A 22450-nucleotide genomic window follows, 5' to 3' on the forward strand; every position below is an offset into this window, starting at 1 on the left:
TTTTATCATATTTTGATATTCAGTGCCCTACAACCCTTGTATTTCAGTCCAAGCAGTGGAGCTAGTTGCTGTGAAAACCAGAGCAAATGTTACTGAGAAGCGGGTAGAAGAACTGAGGAGAGAAAATGAAGGCAATATGAGAGACAAATGAGGGGGGAAAAGTTTGTATTGAGAATTTAGTTGGTATGTAAACTATGAACATACAAAAACCAGAAATGTACTGTAATGTGTAAAATATGTACATTTTACCTACACTGTAAAAAAAAATCTAGATGTTTCAACTAATTATTATTATTAAGTAATTGGTTCCACTGCCTTTTTTTTTTAGTTCATTCTACTTTTCGGTCCAAGTGTTACCTGAACAAACCAAAAAAGTATGTACAACTGGTTACACACAGTGCTTTTAACAAGCAATGTTTTCAACTTACACATTTGACACACATTGTGTAAGTTCATTTATACAGTAATTATTATTCAACATGTCCTCACCAGGGATTTGAACATACAACCTCTTGGTTCATGACATTCTGATCTTCCTGCTACTCCATCATGTCTGTCATTTGTCAGTTAATCTATTCTCTCGTCATTGATTAGATTAATTTATTTCAGCAATTTGAGGTTTTTCTGTATAGTTGTTTAATGTTGGTGGGTGGAGCATATTACTCTGTTTTAATGTAACTCCTTAATCACTATGATGAATGAAATTGTTTGTCTTGAGTATTCTTTTAACAGAGCTGAGAGTTACTTTGATGTGCAAAGTGTAGCAATACAGGTGAAATCAGTCATTGACACAGATATGGTGAATGTGGCAGGAAGACTGGAATGTCATGAAACAAGAGATTGTGAGTTTGAATCCTAGGTGTGGACATTCAATGAATTGAATATGAATTACTGCATAAATTAACAAGCACAATATAATCATGAACATATGAGACAATTTATCCAAACAATTTTAAGTTGACAATTTTTGCCTACATTATCTCAAGTTTGGGCCTAAAATGTCAAGTGTCAGTGTGCAGCAGGTAGGACAGAGTCAGGCGCAGCACACAGAACTGAGTAAAAACGTACTTTACTCGAATAAATCACAAACTAATTCCATACAGGTACTATTATTCCAGCTCGACACAAAAGAGCGATCACTTAACAAAGAACAAACACGCACAAAACCATGTGGGAACCAGAGGGTTAAATAGGGAATGAATTATAACGTAATGGAAACCAGGTGTGTACAATCAAGACAAAACAAATGGAAAAAGAAACGTAGATCGGTGGCGGCTAGAAAGCCGGTGACGTCGACCACCGAACGCCGCCCGAACAAGGAGAGGTACCAACTTCGGCGGAAGTCGTGACATAAAAAATGTTTTTGTTCAACTAACACTTGGACAGAAAAGTTGAGTAAACCAAAAAAGCCTGTGGAAGAAGTTACTTAATAATAATGAGTTGAAACAACAACCAAACATTTTTTACAGTGTACTTTATGTTTGACTACTGGTTATATCTCGATTTTCCACTGATATAACAATGTTGTATTTATGTCATTGTAGCCCAGGCAGTTAAAATGAGAGTGTCGGAGACCCAGGTGAACATGTTGAAGAGAGAATGAAGTATAAAAACAGTAATAGTTTCCCGTTGTTGTACTGGGTATTCTTGCTTGACACTGAAGAATAAGGTGTTATGAATAACCCCAATAATGTTTTTACATATTAAAATGGCTGCAGATCCGAGTTATTCTATAACAAGTGCAGGAAATGAAGCAGTAGAACATTTTAGGTGCCGGTTGTCACCTCCGGTGAGCTCTTGCCCAAGTCAAGCACTGACATTTATATCTCAAAATCAATTATGTCATCACTAAAGAAAAACCTAAAGACCCAGGTGGACATGCTGAAGAGAGAGAATGAAGGAGCAATTTTCTAAATAAAGTAATTCTTTCCCTTTATGAGGTAATGAATTATTCATAATGAATAATTTAACCAGATGCAGATGTTAAAATGTTGCTAATTAGAATGGCTAACTTGTGTTGATCATGGTGATTATGATTTTTTTATTTATTATTCTGCATGTGTCACGCCCTGGAAATAGAGAGGTTTTTATTCTCTATTTTGGTTAGGCCAGGGTGTGACTAGGGTGGGCATTCTTGTTTCTTTATTTCTATGTTTTCTATTTCTTTGTTTTTGTCCGAGTGTGGTTCCCAATCAGAGGCAGCTGTCTATCGTTGTCTCTGATTGGGAGTCATACTTAGGCAGTCCTTTTCCCTCTTTCATTTGTGGGTAATTATTTTCTGTTTAGTGTCTGCACATGACATAACTGTTCGCGTTAGTTTTTGTTACTTTGGTCGAGTGTTTTTGATATTAAATAAAAATCATGAACACTCTGCGCTTTGGTCCACTATTCCTTCTGACGACGAGCGTTACAGCATGGTAATGATATGCTGATAATTACGAGTGCTTTATGAGTGACTACACAGGCCCAATGGAATATCCCCTATACTGTATGTACTGCCCAGGCTTTCAGCATTTAAAAAACGAAAGAAGAGAGCTAACATCAATGTTTAATTTGTGTCTCAGTCAGGAAGGTGGATTTCTCAGCTTCGCTGCTTGCATCAGGAGAAGGAAACACATGACCCTACAATGCTGAAACTTCACAAACATCAGCAATGCCTATAATTCAAACACAGGTAAAGAAAACTTGTCAAAAGACAAGTAAATGCAAACTATTAGATCTTCAAGCCATTGATCACTTTATGCAAACAATCTGTTTTTGATCTGCAGATGAGAAACTCAGTTTCTTACACAGGTATATCAAATCGTAATGCAAAGTGTTACCCAACTTTAAACATGTTATAAAACTATTCATAAATGTTCCCCTCATATCTCTGTTGCTGGAGGTGGGAGATGTGATCTTCATGCAACTGTGTGTGAAATCATGGGTATTTGACAATGTAAACCACCACAGCACCATCACTGGCCACCTGCTGTTCACCAGGTGAAAATGAAAAGATTGTTTAAAGATTCCACTTCATTTTGAACTGTGCATATGATGAAGAGATGATAAAGGAGCACATTGTAAAGACAAGATGGCAGAGGGGTTTAGGTATATATCCCTGGCTAAATCTGCATTGATGAAGCCATGTCTGCATATAGCTCTACGGTATCTCTGGTCATGTGTGTCAGAGGCAGTCTGGAGCAACAGCTCTGCTCTGTATGGTCAGTCATTAGGAAGTCATTCAGGATAAGGTGGTACAGTCTGTTTTTCAAAAGTTATCTGGATTTTGCCTATCAGTTAGGATTAAATGCATATAAATAGAATTAGTAGAATGGGGACTCCTATTCTATTTCTATGAAATTAATACAATCAGGCGAAATCCAGAAAGATATATTTTGAAAAACTGGGCCCAGAGATGTGTTGGCACAGCAGATTAATCACTTATTCTAACAATGTCTTTATTACCTCAACATTGATAAACATATTATAATGTCTCTTTGTTTCTCATGTATCACTGACTGAACTCTTCATTTGATTCTGAGTCCTAATCTTCATAGCTAAGTATTAATACACCTTGCGTTCCAAGAGTCAAATGATATGCCACTATTTCCTTTTTCTCTCTGCTTCCTTAATAAAACAATGGATCAGGACAATTTGTAAATTTCAGACAAACAACCAATCAGCCAATTAATTATGTAATTTGTATAATGCTTTTGAACATTCAGTCATTTGTTGTTGAAGAGAAAAACCAAGAAAATGTAAATCCTTGTAAAAAAGGAAGAATAATGTTTGTTTCTGCCCCTGTCTCAACTGAATCTATGCATCAAGTACATCAGAGACATGGAAACAACTGCTTTATTTAATTCAATCAATTTAATTGAAAACGTTTAATTTTCAATCAATTTAAATGTACTTTGTGTAGGTTATCATATCATACTATAGTGCGAGGCTTATTACCTGATGTGTTGTTTTGGCACAACTGACATCAAATCATTAAACCAGTTGAGGATTATCTCTCACTTTCTCATGTAACCCTACTTCCGCCAGATGACGCTATTATTCCTTACGTCGTTTGTCAAATGCAGTAAGAAATAATAGCGCCATCAGGCGGCACTGGGGTTTTTTTCTCTCACGTTTTGCACTGTACAGCTCACTCAGAGATTGCCCTCTCTAGTTCAAGGTAGAGTGCATAATACCGGATATTTATAAGGCCCGAGGGGCAGTGGTATATTGCCAATATATTGGTGGTATATTGCCAATATACCACGGCTAAGGGCTGTTCTTATCAACGATGCAATGCGGAGTGCCTGGATACAGCCATTAGCCGTGGTATATGGGTTATATACTACAACCCCCAGAGGTGCCTTATTGCTATTATAAACTGGTTACAAACGTAATTAAAACAGTACAATATTGTTTTTGTCATACCTATGGTATACGGTCTGATATACCACGGCTTTCAGCATTTGGGCTCAAACCACTCAGTTTTTATTACTGGATAATCTAGGGTCCGTTTTACATTTCCCTCCACCTTGGTTGTGGTCAGGAGGGGAGATGATCATTTGATCCTGGATCTGGGTCTAGAGGCATCCTGTCTGTTCGTTTTTATTTTTCGTTATTTTTGTTATATATATTTTTTATTTTTTATAAACAAATATAATAACAAATATGCAAACATCTTTTACAAAACAACCTCTGGTTCAAGTACCCGACCGTGTTCCGTTTATGTATACGTCACGCCCCTCCCACGATCTTCAGATTCAAGATGGCTGCTGGGGACTACAGCGGCAGGCCTCCCTCCCTAAATTTCCCCGGCCCAGGACCTTTGGGAAATGGCCAGCCCAGCAACAGTGGTTATTCAATGCCTACGCCTGCAAGGCGCCCCAACCCGCAGTCGGGGCCTGGCGGAGAAGAAAGCGCCGGTGTTGCAGCTGGAACTCCACCGAATGTGCAGAACTCGATTCAGCGAGCGTCAGCTCAAAGCGCTGCGGCAAGGGGGGCCTCCGGAGCAACGGCATCGAATGTTTCCGCTGCGAGTGTACCAGGAACCCATTCCTCACTGGCGTCCGCACCACCGGCCGCTGCTGTTTTGGTTTACCGGGAGCCCGTGTACAACTGGCAGGCGACGAAAAGCACCGTAAAGGAACGGTTTGCTTTCCTGTTCAATAACGAGGTTCTGAGTGACGTTCATTTTCTGGTGGGGAAAGGTATGGGAGTGCAACGAATACCCGCACACAGGTAAGCGCGAACGTACATTTCCTTATTACTATAGTTTGTCTACAAATGATGGTTAGTAGAAGAAAGTAAAGAAATGCGTCTAATTTACATGTTTATTAATCCAAGCGAGTTTAATGCATCATGTTAGTGGTGAAAGGCATTGTTTTGATTTGACGATGGCTTTGGTTTTGGTTAGATTCGTTCTCGCTGTGGGCAGCGCAGTCTTCGATGCCATGTTCAACGGGGGTATGGCGACCACCTCAACGGAAATCGAGTTGCCAGATGTCGAACCTGCAGCCTTTCTGGCATTACTGAAGTAAGAAGTACTTCCTGGTTTAGAGACGTTACAATAATAATAGCGCAAATGGTCCCATCCAAGGTATTTGACAGTTTATGGCCATATAGTATGCAGAACCCAGGTTATTGGTTCCACCAAAGGCTGTTAAAGCCAATTTATTCTTAATCTGAGAATGTGGTCTGAGGGTGTGATGCAATTGCTAAGCCTCTGGAGTAGAGGTCGACCGATTATGATTTTTCAATGCCGATACCGATTATTGGAGGACAAAAAAAGCTGATACCGATTAATCGGCCGATTTATTATTTAAAAAAAAATATATATATATATATATCATACACACACACATTTTTGTAATAATGACAATTGCAACAATACTGAATGAACAATGAACACTTATTTTAACTTAATATAATACATAAATACACACGCACACAGCTCTGAAGTGACAATGATACTGACGAGTCTGCTTAGGAGACAAATACTCTCAACTGTTTGAATAAAAATAGAGTTTAAGTTACCTGTGTTGAATGTTGAAAACAAACTTTAATTTCTATATGCAGGAAATCCTATTTTAATAATGGGCATGGTAAGAATTGACAACCAAAAAGTGCGAGTCATAGTTCCCATGACACCTAGCAAAATCTGAAAAGCGGTTCCTTCATTTATTCCATAGGATATTTTTAGATTCACTTAAAATAAGGTCTGTGTTTCGTGTAGGCTTACATCACCGTGCCAATTTTACAACTGTGTAGATATCCATAGGACAAGGTAACTCTGATCAATATTGGCTAAATATAAGCGAAGATTAAAAAAAAAAAAATTGTAGAGTGGATTTATGAAAATATGTTGACAAACGTTACCTTATCCTAGTGAGATTTACACGGGTGTCAAAACGTCGAGGCGGTTTAAGCCTGCACGAAACACAGACCTTATTTGAAGTAGATCAAGACATTCTCTATGGAAGACATGAACGGTAAAATAACGAAGGAACCCCTTTCAAATTCAGCCGCAAGTTATTACAGGAATTATAACGCGTCGACTATTTATCTCTAAACCATATACCTTTGACTAATCTGGAAACTATCACCTCGAAAACAAAACGTTTATTCCGTTCCGTATTTTATCTAACGGGTGGCATCCATGAGTCTAAATATTCCTGTTACATTGCACAACCTTCAATGTTATGTCATAATGAGTTCGCAAAGAGCCAGACTGTTGCATATACCCCGACTCTGCGTGCAATGAACGCAAGAGAAATTACACAATTTCACCTGGTTAATATTGCCTGCTAATCTGGATTTCTTTTAGCTAAATATGCTGGTTTAAAAATATATACTTGTGTATTGATTTTAAGAAAGGCATTGATGTTTGTGGTTAAGTACACATTGGAGCAATGATAGTCATTGATTGATTGTTTTTTATAAGATACGTTTAATGCTAGCTAGCAACTTACCTTAGCTTACTGCATTCGCTAACAGGCAGGCTCCTCGTGGAGTGCATTGTAATCAATGCAAGATTGGATCCCCCGAGCTGACAAGGTTAAAAATCTGTCGTTCTGCCTCCTAGGCCGTCATTGAAAATAAGAATGTGTTTTTAACTGACTTGCCTAGTTAAATAAAGATTAAATAAAGGTGTCAAAAAATTAATAATAATAATAAAATAAATCGGCGCCCAAAAATACCGATTTCCGATTGTTATGAAAACTTGAAATCGGCCCGATTAATCGGCCATTCCGATTAATCGGTCGACCTCTACTCTGGAGGCATGCAGACGCCAACTCAAACTCTGTACCACATTGCAGTGCGCCTCAAAGTTGTATAGCCCCATATTGACATGATTGGTTGACGGTAGGTAGGGGCAGTACATCCTGTATTTACACACTCGCTTCCTTGACAACTTCCTTAACAATAGCTGTGCTCTGCTAAGTGCAAGAAGTATGAAAGACCTGACGTCTGTGGAGGCTGAATCACAGTAAATGTTGCATGGCCACTTCAGATGGTGGATTGACCATGCAGGGCCTTTAATGCTTCCAACACACCGACAGCGTCGTTGCGCAAAATAGTCGCAGCATCATCTGGATATGTATGCAACAAAAGTTCAACATTCACCTTCTGCTACATTTCTGTCAAACCGTCTACGCATACAGTTTGACACATGTGTTCGATGAATCTACACCAAACGCACTGCAACTGCCTCTGCTACGCAACGCAAACGCAGCGTTTTCATTGGAAATGAATGTAATTGTGGTGTACCAAAATGCAATGATGCTGTTGGTGTGTTCGAAGCGTATGTCCTCTAAAGGCCACATGTCCGCATGCTTCCCAGCCGAAACAGTTTGGAAGAGTTTGCATTTATTATGATGACATTTTTGTTCGGGCACACAACATTTTTTTCTCAAGGCCAGCTGAAGTTCGGGAGCCGAAGTATACGCCCCTTCGTCTGTGATTGGTCAACTGTCGGAATTCTTTAATAAAGTTTTTGTTGTGGTTCAACAAGAGATAATAATGCACTTTTTTCCCCCCATTGAGAAATACTGCACCAAACATTCTAACTAGATGTAAAATTGTGCGTCTAAGATCTCCTTGGCAAAAACGTCTAATTAATTACAGATTTATTGCCTTAGATTAATTCAGACTGTTTTGAGGAAGTGTATACTGGCTACGGCGCCTCAAAATGGACAAACTGTACTATTGCTGCCTTTCTCTCGTTTCTTAAACGAAGGTCTTTTTAAGGGAGTATGCAAGCACACTCGTTCGCCTATGCGACTTCCGCCAGCCGAACTGAAGCAAGACACGCATACGCACACACAGGCTAGCACACGTACATTGTAATATTGTTGTATGGTGGTATTATACATTCTGTATTGTAGATCTGTAGTGGTGTTATATGATGTAATGTCTTTTGTTTTATGTGTGATGTGTTGTAATGTGTATGTACCCCAGGATCCCTAGTAAATACAACATACTGACGCCTTAAGATTAAAGGTCCCCTGCTATCAGTAATCTAATCTTGTCCCCTCCAGGTTCCTGTACTCTGATGAGGTCCAGATAGGGCCTGAGACGGTGATGACCACTCTGTACACGGCTAAGAAGTATGCAGTGCCAGCCTTGGAGGCCCACTGTGTGGAGTTCCTCAAGAAGAACCTGCGGGCTGACAATGCCTTCATGCTGCTCACTCAGGTCAGCTACTACTGTACTGTCTGACTGGGATGCATTCTCTAAACAAGTCAACCAGTGCCTGATTGTGTGGCCTGACCCAGTATCAAAATAACTCTGCTACAGTTTGTCTGAACAGCTCAAATCAATAGGTCAGTCCCAAAACAGGAGTTGCGTAGGTTCTTGGTCAGTTCATGTTAAGTAAACTGCTGTTTACTGTGAGTCTCTGATCGATGTGTGTGTTTCAGGCTCGACTTTTCGATGAGCCCCAGCTTGCCAGCTTGTGTCTAGAGAACATCGATAAGAATACCGGAGATGCGCTCGCAGCTGAGGGTTTCACTGACATAGATCTGGGTATTGTAGTTCACTCTACATATGGTAATGCATTCTTGAAATGCGCATGGCAATGTTTGTGTCTCATGACGATTGCTCCCTCCCTCCTCTCCTTTTCACTCTTTCCCCTTCTCCTATGTCTTCCCTTCCTTCCCTCTCTTCTTCCTCTCTGTCTTCTCTCTTTCCCTCTCTTGTCCACTCCCTCCATCTTTCTACCCTCTCTCCCTCCTTTCTCAGATACTTTAGTGGCTGTGCTGGAGCGGGACACTCTGGGGGTGAGGGAGGTGCGTTTATTTGTTGCGGCGGTACGCTGGGCAGAGGCAGAGGCCCACCGGCAGCAGCTACAGCCCACCCCAGAGAACAAACGCAGGGTCCTGGGCAAGGCCCTCGCCCTCATCCGCTTCCCACTCATGACTATCGAGGAGTTTGCCGCAGGTAGCACACACACACAGAGAGACAGTCAGTCATTTTTGCACACTGTATGTCTCTCTCACGATCTCAGTCTCCCTCACTCTGACATGTCCTCCTATCCCTGCTGTGTCTCCACCCAGGACCGGCCCAGTCCAGTATCCTGACAGACAGGGAGGTGGTGAGTCTGTTCCTTCACTTCACGGTGAACCCAAAGCCCCGCGTAGAGTTCATCGACCGGCCTCGCTGCTGCTTACGGGGGAAGGAGTGCAGCATCACACGCTTCGGACAGGTGGAGAGCCGCTGGGGCTACAGTGGGACCAGTGACCGTATACGGTGAGAACACACACAGATCAAATTAACTTTGTGTGTGTGTGATAGTTAATCTCAGAAATATTTCCTGAGGACATAATCTATCCCTCTTATCCCCTCTGCTGTTTTAATATTCCTCCTCTTCTCTCCTGTTTTAATATACCTCTTCTCTCCTGTTTTAATATACCTCTTCTTCTCCTCTCCTGTTTTAATATTCCTCTTCTCCTCTCCTGTTTTAATATTCCTCTTCTCCTCTCCTGTTTTAATATTCCTCTTCTCCTCTCCTGTTTTAATATTCCTCTTCTCCTCTCCTGTTTTAATATTTTGCCTCTTCTCTCAGGTTTTCAGTGAACAGGAGGATCTTCGTGGTTGGCTTTGGCCTCTACGGCTCCATACACGGCCCCACAGACTACCAAGTCAACATCCAGGCAATCAATCATATTTGATTTATATAGACAGAATACATTGGAACAAAGACTCCCTTCCCTCTCTGGTATTTGTCTCTCCTAAATCATTGATGACAATATATACGTTCCTGTGGATAGATATATATTAGCAGTGTGTTTGTGTAGAATGTGTGACCTTTGCGTCCCAAGTGGCACCCTAATCCCATTATAGTGCACTACTTTTGATCAGGGCCAATGGGGCTCTGGTCCATAGTAGTGCACTATAATGGGAATATGGGACCAGGGAGATAGTTTCTGTAACGTTTCCCTCTCTCGTCCCAGATCATTCACACAGATAGTAACACAGTGCTGGGTCAGAACGACACAGGTTTCAGCTGTGATGGCTCATCCAACACCTTCAGAGTCATGTTCAAGGAGCCGGTGGAGATCCTACCCAACGTCAACTACACAGCCTGCGCCACACTCAAGGTACAGGCTTACTGTACATCTGTCACTGTACATGTTTGTTTAGGTTGGTGTTATTTCCTCCCTGGATAGGTGTGGTCCTGTTCTGGCTGTGTAACCAGTGATTCCCTCTTTATCCCTCTCCTACTTCAATCTCTCCCCTCTCCCTCCATGTCTTTCTCAGGGTCCTGACTCTCACTATGGGACCAAGGGAATGCGTAAAGTGACTCACGAGTCGTCCTCCACCGGCACCAAGACCTGCTTCACCTTCTGCTACGCCGCGGGCAACAACAACGGCACCTCGGTAGAAGACGGACAGATCCCCGAAGTCATCTTCTACACCTAGTCCCCTCTAACCTCACGGTCACTGGACTGCTGAGAGACTCTGGCCCTGTTAGAATATGTAACAATTGCCTATCTACCCCGTGGCCCTTCCTTAGTCTGATTGTACGTGATTGGTTGGATTGTGGGATGTAGTGGAAGCCACGCACCCAGTTCTGTCAGAGTGGTGAGGTCACAGAGGGAGGGATCAAGGTCTTTATCCCTCTCTCAACTCCCCCTTCCACTGACCATGGAGAGGGGTCTGTTTGATGTTGAGGGATGTCGGCTTGTTACTTTGACAAACGTTTTGTCTGCTGAGAGGGAGGACTGGGGTTAAAACCCAGACTGGGAAGAGTCATAAACTGGTCAGAACTATTGACTCTTACTTGGGAAAAGGAGGAAAGCTTGACATGTATTTACAGAACCACCCCTTGTATGGTCAGTCTGCCGGGAGTGAGATGCATCCAGCTACGCCGATGTATATACGAACTTACTGTTATACTACTGATCAGTGACCCACCATGCTTCCCTAGCCCTTTAGGATGCACAAAAACATCTTTAAACAATGTTAACCATCAGGTTAAAATGTTGTCTTTGGACTCATGTCATTTGCCTTTACAGGATGTTCTGCCTGTTCTACATGGATTTACACAAGTTTATGGCTTGTACTTGCATTAAGAGTCGGCTTGTCCCTTGTCAGGTGGACAATGCAAGGCTGCAGGATGTTCAGCTCTCGCTACCACTACGAAATAGTCGGGTCCATAATAGCCACCTTTGGCAATGAGCAAAAAAATAACTAAATTGGAGCTGTATTGTATGGAAATATTCCTTTTTACTAAAATCTCTAAGGCCGATGTTGATTGTGGGCAATTTCATTTGGGCTTAAATGTTCTGGTACTTGGAAGGAAAACAGCCCCATCAAAGATCTACCATAGGTAAAAGCATCTTTATTTCCCAAAGCCATTAATCAGACTCCAGGCAGTGCCATACACACCAGCTCATCTTGATCAAGGGTGCAAATAAGTATGGACCAAATTAACCAAAGCCATCATAATATACAGCTTCCGATTGAAATGTATAACATACAAATGCAGTCCCCGCTAAGAGGAAACATTGCCTTTAAAATACAATCACACTAAAGCTGAACTTTGATGCAGACTGAATTGATAGTGTCGCACACTGCTGGCCAAGGATCTTTAGCATGTTTGCATGGGTCAAATGAAGTATTCAGGGAACATTACAGAAATAGTTACTGGCACATTAATGAACATGTGTCAAGGTAATGATTGTATAACGAAATTACATTGTTGTACCATTTATATACTAACGATCCACCATCAACTCATAATCACTAGTTACCATTTTCTTAATTTCAGACCATTCAAAAGCCAATAAAGACATCCACTCCATGTACAATTTCTATTCATCTTTATTATGATTGACATTTCCATCCTTGGATTGATGTCACCAGGTTTCCATTTAGGCAAGCGCTACTGCGCACAGTGCACTGTACAGTCCCAGAAGGGGGGGGAAAGGTCAGACAACCATTAACTTCCTAGTCCCTTTCCCTGGGCACTGTGTACATCTGAAAGGGTCGGATAGGTATACCATAAGCAATATGCCAATAGCGTCACGTTACCCTCCGATAGGCTAGGTGAAATCTTCCACATATTGCGTATGCCTACCCAATCATTCTCAATCTACACAAGTGGGGTGGGGGTTGTAGTGACTAGGGGGAACCAGGACAACATTTACAATTTGTCCAGGTAGTTGTCCAGGGCTGGGATGCCCTCTTTCAGCCCCTTGCGTTTCCTGGTCTCGGCCACCACAATGGCAGTCTTGGTGGTGGGGTCCTGGGGATCTCCCTGGAGGATCTGCCAGTGGTCAAACACACACTGGGGGAAGGCCTGGCCGCCCGTGTTGGAGCGCAGGTCAGCGGTGAACCCTGGGGGCGGGGGACAGAAAAGAACAGTTAACGTTTGAGGTCTATCTGCCAGTTGTGGTCCAACACTCTGGGTCAGAGTTCAATGTGGCACCTCTAGACATTACCTATCAGATAAGAATAAATGTTCTTCACAGGGCTGGGTCAGCACGATTTAATTTAAGATTTATTTTTTATGTACACTGAAATTCCAATTCCCATAATTCGTCCCTGGTAAGCTCCAGATCGAGTTAACACTCACCAAATGACTCGTTGACAGGCAGGTAGGCCTTGACTATGAACATGGGCGTGCCCATCACCTGGGACTCCTCGAACACATGGCCTCGCTTCCTGTTCAGCACACCATAGATCCCACCCACTACCTGCTCTGGGCACTGCAGAGACAAGAAATGCATTATTCAGAAACATCATAGTTGATCACATTTAGACCCTTATAGCCTAGCATAAAATTCAAAGTAAGAAAGTGGTCAGGTTAGTGGCAAAGTAGTTACACACACCTGGATCTCCACTAGGTAGACCGGCTCCATGAGTCGTGGCTGGGCGGTGAGCTGGCAGGCATACAGCACTCTGCGGGCCGTGGGGATGATCTGTCCGCCACCGCGGTGAATTGCGTCCGTGTGCAGGGTCACGTCATGGATGTCGAAGCGGACTGCACGCATGTTTTCCTCGCACAATACACCCTGTAGGAGGGTGGAAGGAACTGCATGTCACAACTCGGGACAGAAATGACTAAGTAAACTAGGTACCTGCAGCATGGTCTACACTGGAGATTCTAACCTATTTACACATACAAACTGAAGACATGAATGTAGATTTAAACTACAATGCTTCAATGAGCTTTTGCAAGGAAAATGACTTGTGATGCAGCAGTTGGTTATCAAGCTCAACGCAAACCCACCTCCTTGACAGCCCACTGGAAGCCAGCCACAACGCTGTCCTTGATCTCATTCAGGTACTGGACTCCCTTGGTCACGTCCATCAGCAGGTTGGGTCCGGTACCGTCGGGGCCGAAGCACCAGATCTTACGGGCCTCCGACACGTCCCACTCGTACTTGTCAGCCAGGAAACGGGCGCGGATTTTCAGCTCCTGTCGGGGGCTGACGTCCCCCTTCTCGATGTCCTCGGCCAGGCCGTCAGGGAAGGGTTTAGCCCGCATGTACAGACGGTTGTGCTTGTTTGGGGACTTGGACAGACACATCACTTCAGACTCCTCAGACACAGTCTCCCTGTAGGACACCACTGGATCAGATTTCTGTAAGGGTGAGGAGAGTTGTGACTCAGGTTAGGACAGTGAGTTAGTCCACATATCTCCACGACTCATCTTACCATGGCAACAGAGCAAAGACACGCAGATTGTCAGTGGAACACAAAATCACCCCTGTAGTGCACCATTGCTTTCTCCAAGTACAGTAGTCTCCCTCTTGAGTACAATCTTGTTCCCTATGCCCTGTTCCTCCCCCGCCCTCACCTTCAGGGGAATGCCAGCGTGGTCCTCCTCCAGATCCTTGAGACAGATCTCCAGGTGAAGCTCTCCGGCCCCGGCGATGATGTGCTCTCCAGACTCCTCGATGATACACTGCACCATGGGGTCAGACTTGGCCAGACGCTTCAGTCCCTCCACCAGCTTGGGCAGGTCAGCAGGGTTCTTGGCCTCCACAGCCACTCTGACCACAGGGCTGACGCTGAACTTCATCACACGCATGTTGTGGGCCTGTTGGACAAGCATATATGATGTAAGAAATATTCATCCATTGTCCGTTCAAAATGGCAACCCATTCCCTAGATTGGTCACTACTTTTGACCAGAGCGCTCCAGTCATAAAAAGTCAAAGCCATCTTGAGTTTTGCTATAGTAAAACATGAGCTGTACAACCCACCTGTTCAAATGTGGTGATGGTCCCAGTCTTAATCAGATACTGGTCAACTCCAACCAGACCAACAATGTTCCCACATGGTACATCCTCAATGGGCTCCACGTAACGCCCCATCATCAGAATGGTCCTACAATGGTAGAGAGAGGAGACAAATGGGAGAGGGATGAAGGGGAAGAGAATATACAACGCGTTAAAAAAAGTTTGAGGTCACACGCATCTGCTGTGCTAAAATGGTACCCGCCCCAAACACACCTCTGGATGGGCTTGATGTAGAGATCTTCTTTCTTTCCAGGGGTGAAGTTTGGTCCCATGATGCGCACCTTCAAGCCGGTGGACACACAGCCAGAGAACACACGGCCAAAGGCATAGAAGCGACCCTTATCTGTGGTGGGCACCATCTTAGATATGTACATCATCAGGGGAGCCTTGGGGTCGCAGTTCTTGATACCTGAGAAGATGTTAATCAGAATTATGATACCAGACTTTATATCAACTAGGAGATGTGATGTCTAATCCTTTGCTAGTTGACATGGACGGTTACTTTATTTTGGATGTTGTGTAGACATCAAATCAAAGCGCCAAGTGTGTAAACTGGGCTGGCTGAAGTTAAGAGCCCTCACCCATGGCGGCCTCGTCGTCTCCTGGTCCCTCGTAGAGCAGCTCACAGCGGTACTTCTGGGCGGTAACGGGGGAGGGCAGGTGGATGGTGATCATCTGGAGCAGAGCCTCTCCGGCCGGGAGCCAGCGACGCATCACTGCCTTCAACAGGGGCTTACCCTCCTTCTCCTTGTCCTCGGAGTCCAGCTTGATGTCCAGCTTCTCTATCAGCTTGGCTGTCTCGTCCTTCTTGAAATTCATGACAGCATCAAATACCTGGAGGGAGGAAGGGAGAAGTTACTTACCATAAAAACATGTATATTTTATTGGTCAATGAATTACATATAATCAATTAATGGTGTTAAGCAATGTAACTAGTTAAATAAAGCATAATGTATCAAAACAGTTGGGGGGGTCACCTTGAAGATGGGGTCCAGGACCAGCTGAGAGAAGGTGCGGGGCAGCTTCTTACCGTCAGGGCCAAGGTTAGACTTACTGAACTTCCCAGTGGCTGGGTCAAAAAACCTACCAGGTGAACATCACACACATTTAACATTCACAATGACAGTTCAGTCATTTAGTAGACTCTCTTATACAGAGCGGTGCACATTTCAAAAGTGCATTCAACCCAAGTTGCAACCAGGGTAGTGGTCCAGTCCAATTGAAATCAACTTAGTGATTTAAATTTAAAACATGGAATAACTTGAAACAAATAAATTATCAGGTTTGAGAAAATAACCCCCCTTCAATAATTATAACTTTCATTTTAGTTTACTTCCTGAATTGACTGACTAATTCGAATGGACCTAGACCCCGTTTGCAAACAAAACCTTTTGGTAAAACTGTCTTCAAAAATAGCTTCCATCTGCAAAACCAGTGCTATTAAGAGTCAGGGAAAAAAGACAAGTGCAACAGTTAACTTCATATCACTACAACAGCCAGGAACTCGCAAGCATTTACATATAGTAGGTTACAATCAGCCGTGACACGTAAACAGCCAAAAACAGGAATTATTTGCAACACGTCAGATTGTTTGCCAGCATAGGAGAAGAGTGCGCACCTGCAATTTAGGCTCCCAAATGGGTTTACTGTGTCTTCAACCCTTTGGTCTTCCTCAGGTCTCCATACAGAGACAAACACTGTACATATGGGGCTGCCTGTGTCACGCCACATACCTGCAATCTCTTTTCAATATTTCCTCGCCCGCACCTGTGTGCGTGTGATTGAGAAAGCGAGAGAGAACAGGCACACTTAATTTAATTCGTCCGAAGTGCTGGGGTAGGCGGAGTTGTCCCTTGGAGCCATTTCATTGGTCCTAAGGTACAAGCACCACCTAACCAGCACAACAGGCGTTTTTAAATCAAGTGCGCCCAGAGGGAGAGAGAGAGAGAAAGTGCATTCCAGATACATTTAGTGCAGCTCTGTGGAAATAGTTACTAATTCACATTGGTGTGGTTCATGAGATGCTACACTTCTCCAGACAGCATATTTATCTATCTATCCATCTATCTACACACATCTGACAATCTGCACAGAGAATGTCTATCTGGAACACACCCAGAGTACGTGTGTACCAGTCTACCCGCAATTTCAACATTGAGTCTTCCACTTGTGCAATCTTTTGGTCTGTCCATCTAAACAGACATCTCGTTCCAGTACTGTCCGGATGAATACTCCCTGTCCGGAGATTATTCATCATGTCCTCACATCATCTTAAAGAATATTTCTATGTACAGTAGTAGGTCATCATGTACAGTGTGTAGACTATGTACAGTAGTAGGTCATCATGTACTGTGGGTGTGCATGTACCTCTCTCCCCACAGCTTCTTCATCATGTCCTCCACCTTCTTACACCTCTCTGCTGATCCCAGCTGGGTGTCTTTGCCGGCAGAAAACTTTGTCACGTACATCTCAGCAAACTGCTTTAGAGTGAAGGCCCAGCCGTGGAGGCCGGACCCAAACCCCACGGTACCAATCACAGGGTCAATCTGAGGGAAGAAAAATAGGGCCAGGTCATTATCCGTTATGTCAAACATGTTTCCCTATGATGAGTTTAGGGGACTAGTCCCATTTACATCTGTCAGTTCAACTGGACATGGGTTTCTCCATTGCGGTGTAACAAGCATGTTAGACGTCCGTTTAAACCACAGAACTCTGTTGACGCAACCCGTGCCAGTCTCACCATGATGGCACCCATTGGTCCCGCTTCATCCTCTCCGTAGGTGGCGATGATGACGTTGACGTTCTCCACGATGCGCTGGAAGGTCTGGAACAGGTCCTCAGGCTCCAGCTGCAGCTCCAGCAGGGCCCGGTCCATCTTGTTCATCATCAGCACAGGCTTGATGCGCTCAGCAATGGCCTGCCTCAACACAGTCTCTGTCTGCACACACACACCTGACCATGGGAGAGCGAGAAGTTGTTAGATGAACAGGTTAACCTAGTAGTTACGAGCATTGGGCCAGTAACAGGTTGCTGTTCGAATCCCTGAGCAGACTAGGTGAAAAATCTGCAGACATATCCTTGAGCAAGGTACTCAACCATAATTGCACCTGTAAGTCCCTCTGAATAAGAGCATACACTAAATGACTACAATGAACATGAAAATCAAGAGTGGGAGAGGCGACTGGGATAAAGACAGAACACAAAACAGCAAGAGACCGAAGTACAGAGACAAGACCGTGAGTGTACCTGAGACGCAGTCGACCACCACCAGTGCGCCGTCGGTGACCCTAAGGGCGGCTGTAACCTCGGAGGAGAAGTCCACATGGCCCGGTGAGTCAATCAGGTTGATGAGGAAGCCAAGCCCATCCTTAGACTGCTTGATGAAGGCCATGTCGCTTTCCCCCAGCTCATAGTACATCGAGATGGCCCTGAGAGGAGCGAGGGAGGGTAGAGAGAACAGGTGAATTATATACTTTAATGTGGTTGTTTGTCTGAAACCAAGCATCCCAGTCAGCTGTGGGATGCAGACAGGGATAGTAGAAAACGATCACTTTTTTGGCTACTACATGAGTCATGTGTTATTTCACAGTTAATGGCCTCACTATTATTCTACAATGTAGTAAAAAAATTAATAAACCTTAAGTAGGTGTCCCAACTTTTGACTGGTACTGTAGTTTATCTGAATAGTACATGTACAGCAATAGGATAGGCCTGGAATGGAATACCATATATACCTATGAAGTCGGTTAACCAGTACGTTAACATTATGAAAGTGATCAGTGTTTCATGACTATGTACATAGGGCAGCAGACTAATGAAAGTGTGAGAGCATATGACAACCTATCATACAGGGATGGGAAAAGGTGCTCAGAAGCCACCCTGAGTCAACAGATCACATGGAGGGGCAGCACTCACTCTTCAAGTAAAATATATATATTTACTTTGCTTTTTCACATTTATTCCAGTGAAGGCTAACAATTTTAACTTTAAGCGCTTCACCCCCCAAGCAACATACATGAGATTCAAACAGGCACTCCTGGGTTGTATTCATTCACAATGAAAGGGAGGCAACTAGACTGAAACAGAGGGACTACCGGAACTTCTCCAATAAGAAACCTATTTTTTTGTTGTAAAACATTTTGCAACAGAATGAACACGACCATGTACTACTTACGTGGACTTGATGGTAATACAGCGCTCCTGCTCGTCTTTGCGAGTGTCTGTGAAGCGTGTCTCTCCGGCGCGAGACCCCGCGATGATCCCGGCTTTAGACACCAGGGAGTCGGTCAGCGTGGACTTGCCGTGGTCCACGTGAGCGATCACCGACATGTTACGGATGTTGGATTTCTTGTCCATGATGGCACGGATCTGGTCCACTGTAAAGTTCACCTGAGACACAAAGATCCACATAATCAGAATACGGTAAAAGAGAATCTGTTCCTAGTACTGATAACTAAACTGGCTAAATTAAATTTGGTGCAAACCAACTCCCACTTAGTCTCCCATTAACATCAGTGCACGACTAAGTGAATATTCAAGTCGACTATATGTACGTGATTAAATGCATTTGACATTTCTTAACAGCAGCAACCCTGGTCAAAACCTTAAGTGCAATAAAAGGCAACACAGAAAGAGAAATGAGCTATGATGGACTGACTGTCCTATAGAAGCACGTAAACATCTTTGATAACCCCATCTAGCTAGAGGAGAAAGGGGCTACAATGCATTGATGACCTAGCTCTTTTATAAGGCACATCAGAAAAGGGATGCTGATTTCTGCATTAGGCCTACTAGTCTTCTGTTCAAATGGGGTGAGGTGATATGTTATCCATCTTGGCTGGTGACATGATAGTAGCCTGCAGTAGTCTGACGAATTCAACACAGACAATTTAAAAAGGGAGGGAACACCAGCAGCCAATATGCCGCGTATTTGACCAATAAAGAATAATCCGTTTTTAAATCTAGCTATCTCGGCAGGTGGCTCGATGACTCATGTAGTCGTGGCAGTCCTATTCTGTTGATGAAGGCGAAGAGATGATTCTTTGAGTTGAACCAGCCAGCGTTGGCGCATACGCCGCCCTAGACTTGAGTAGAGGCCTTTTTGATATAAGCAGTGACGCACGCTACTTGGGAACTGCCCATTTTGCACAACTGCATCACGCTGTACTTGGCCTAAATTTGAGCAATCCACCACATAACGACCTGACTAGAAGTCATGCCACCCTGGACCCAATAACTGACGTTTAACTGCCAACGTATACAACAAAATTGCGCGTTAGCTACCTAGCGTCACACTAGAATTGACATATGGGCCAGTTTGCTACCATTACCAACGGTTTTGAATATCGAGGTTGCCAATGACCCTTGTCAAACAGTGACTAGCTATAACGTTTGTGGTCAAAAACAAAGTACTACCCACAAAAAAATTATAGCGGGTGACACCTAGAGCAGCGTTTCCCAAACTCGGTCGTCGACATCGGGACCCGAAGGGGTGCACGTTTTGGTTTATGCCCTAACACTACACAGCTGATTAAAATTTTAAAACGCTTGATGATTAGTTGAGTCAGCTGTTGTAGTGCCATCTCGCAAAATCCAAAACGAGCACCCCTTAGGGTCCCGATAACTGAGTTTGGGAAACCCTGGCCTAGAGTTAACTGGGCGGGCCCAGTTATAAAACCCCTAAAGACGGTTAGTTTGATAGTAAAAACCAATATTTGACATCTGCGTAGATTCAAACAGCCACTATATTCCTTAAACGAAATTATATGGAGAAAATTGGTAACTAAAATCATAAAATCTCATATGGGGGTTAATTTAACTATGTCCGCCGCGGTTCTCTAAACATCGTCATGCAGTTCAAACAGGGAGCATCCATCTTGGGTGCACAGGAGGCTACTTCACCCGGCCCGGTTCCTTTCAACTGGCCACCGGCAATGTGGAAGGAGGTCTACAACTCTTTACCCATGGACAACACTGAATCTCCGGTCCACCGAATCATAGCAAAACAATTCAAAATCAACTTACCATTTTGCCTGATGTTTGTAGATAAACTTTTGGTAAAATGAACACTGCGAATACACCGCCTTCCTCGACCAAGGATAGGCAGGAAAGAGAACGCTTATGACACCTTACGCTGCTTTATATCACTTCACGTTCGGCTGCAACGTGGACTCAGGGGAAGACGTAACATAGTAGATGTAAATCTGACAATTCTTATAATTATTGTGATATGTTATGTTTCGTATGATATGTATTAATCCATTTCGCATCATATTTTTCGATTTACATTTCGCATGATATGTTACGAATTGAGATTTGTACAATATGTTTGGAATTTCCCGAAACGTTGGATATGTTATGAATTCTAATTTGTCGTCGCTAACGCTAGGTGGCTAATGCTAAAATTGTGTATGTTTACTATATTACGTCTAGTGTATGAGACCAGGTTGTCGTTGATAAACGCCGTGCGACGTGCTATGACATGGCTATGACATGTAATGCAAGCCCGAATCCACAAGGAGGCAGTATTAGTCCAGAAATCTTTTATCAAGCCACAGAATCTCATGTTATTGAATGGAGCACAATATAAGGTATTGATTGCATTGTAGATTGTAAAAATGGTCAACCCTCCACAATCTTTAAAGATCGGTACCGACAGAAACATGAAAGTATTTGAGAGGTACAGTTGAAGTCAGAAGTTTACATACACCTTAGCCAAATACATTTAAACTCAGTTTTTCACAATTCCTAACATTTTTTCATAGTAAAAATTCCCTGTCCTAGGTCAGTTAGGATCACCACTTTATTTTAAGAAAATAAAATGTCAATCAATCAAATTTATTTATAAAGCCCTTCTTACTTCAGCTGATGTCACAAAGTGCTGTACAGAATCCCAGCCTAAAACCCCAAACAGCAAGCAATGCAGGTGTAGAAGCACAGTGGTTAGGAAAAACTCCCTAGAAAAGCCAGAACCTAGGAAGAAACCTAGAGAGGAACCAGGCTATGAGGGGTGGCCAGTCCTCTTCTGGCTGTGCTTGTTGGAGATTATAACAGAACATGGCCAAGATGTTCAAATGTTCATAGATGACCAGCAGGGTCAAATAATAATAATCACAGTGGTTGTCGAGGGTGCAACAGGTCAGCACCTCAGGAGTAAATGTCAGTTGGCTTTTTATAGCCGATCATTGAGAGTATCTCTACCGCTCCTGCTGTCTCTAGAGAGTTGAAAACAGCAGGTCTGGGAAAGGTAGCACATACGGTGAACAGGTCAGGGTTCCATAGCCGCAGGCAGAGCAGTTGAAACTGGAGCAGCAGCACGGCCACATGGACAACAAGGAGTCATCAGGCCAGGTAGTCCTGAGGCATAGTCCTAGGGCTCAGGTCCTCAGAGAGAAAGAAAGAGAAAAAGAGAGCGAGAGCATACTTAAATTCACACAGGACACCAGATAAGACAGGAGAGATACTCCAGATATAACAGACTGACCCTAGCCCCCCGACACATAAACTACTGCAGCATAAATACTGGAGGCTGAGACAGGAGGGGTCGGGAGACACTGTGGCCCCGTCCGACGATACCCCCGGACAGGGCCCAACAGGCAGGATATAACCCCACCCACTTTGCCAAAGCACAGCCCCCACACTGCTAGAGGGATAATTTCAACCACCAACTTACCATCCTGAGACAAGGCTGAGTAAAGCCCACAAAGATCTCCGCCACGG

General features: G+C 43.6%; 2 protein-coding genes across 3 annotated transcripts; one reads left to right on the top strand and one right to left on the bottom strand.

Annotated features, from left to right (window-relative positions):
- The first annotated feature begins 4725 nt into the window (after positions 1 to 4725).
- LOC139550356 (BTB/POZ domain-containing protein 2-like) lies at positions 4726 to 12286 on the top strand. Of its 2 annotated transcripts, XM_071361212.1 has the most exons (9): positions 4728 to 5220; positions 5396 to 5515; positions 8520 to 8676; positions 8901 to 9006; positions 9223 to 9420; positions 9537 to 9729; positions 10046 to 10133; positions 10434 to 10580; positions 10741 to 12286. In XM_071361212.1, exons 1-9 carry the CDS (start codon positions 4748 to 4750, stop codon positions 10900 to 10902), a joined length of 1644 nt encoding a protein of 547 aa, XP_071217313.1. In that variant the 5' UTR covers positions 4728 to 4747; the 3' UTR covers positions 10903 to 12286. The 2 variants fall into 2 exon arrangements, with proteins under 2 accessions (XP_071217314.1, XP_071217313.1); XM_071361213.1 differs by lacking the exon at positions 10741 to 12286 and having other exon boundaries at positions 4726 to 5220; positions 10046 to 10198; positions 10434 to 10569.
- Positions 12287 to 12288: 2 nt separating this feature from the next.
- Positions 12289 to 20868, bottom strand: LOC139550355 (elongation factor 2b-like). The gene is made up of 14 exons (XM_071361211.1): positions 20756 to 20868; positions 18906 to 19120; positions 17978 to 18159; positions 17472 to 17683; positions 17099 to 17277; positions 15709 to 15814; positions 15313 to 15565; positions 14945 to 15140; positions 14696 to 14819; positions 14288 to 14530; positions 13718 to 14071; positions 13317 to 13499; positions 13061 to 13193; positions 12289 to 12822 (listed from the first exon to the last, which is right to left on the bottom strand). The coding sequence occupies exons 1-14, from the start codon at positions 20756 to 20758 to the stop codon at positions 12629 to 12631; spliced, it is 2577 nt and encodes an 858-aa protein (XP_071217312.1). The 5' UTR covers positions 20759 to 20868; the 3' UTR covers positions 12289 to 12628.
- Between the last annotated feature and the right edge of the window lie 1582 nt (positions 20869 to 22450).

The sequence above is a fragment of the Salvelinus alpinus genome, chromosome 23, assembly GCF_045679555.1.
Source record: "Salvelinus alpinus chromosome 23, SLU_Salpinus.1, whole genome shotgun sequence".
Lineage (NCBI taxonomy): Eukaryota > Metazoa > Chordata > Actinopteri > Salmoniformes > Salmonidae > Salvelinus > Salvelinus alpinus.

Bases quoted from the DNA above. Each gene is read 5' to 3' on its own strand.
- LOC139550356 (XM_071361212.1), top strand. From the start codon at position 4,748: ATGGCTGCTGGGGACTACAGCGGCAGGCCTCCCTCCCTAAATTTCCCC. The intron at 5,516-8,519 runs GTAAGAAGTACT...TGTCCCCTCCAG, and splicing joins GCCTTTCTGGCATTACTGAA to GTTCCTGTACTCTGATGAGG. The intron at 8,677-8,900 runs GTCAGCTACTAC...TGTGTGTTTCAG, and splicing joins CCTTCATGCTGCTCACTCAG to GCTCGACTTTTCGATGAGCC.
- LOC139550355 (XM_071361211.1), bottom strand. The intron at 17,684-17,977 runs GTACACTCACGG...TCCCATGGTCAG, and splicing joins GGTGGTCGACTGCGTCTCAG to GTGTGTGTGTGCAGACAGAG. The intron at 13,194-13,316 runs GTGTGTGTAACT...TTGTCTCTGCAG, and splicing joins TCTACCTAGTGGAGATCCAG to TGCCCAGAGCAGGTAGTGGG.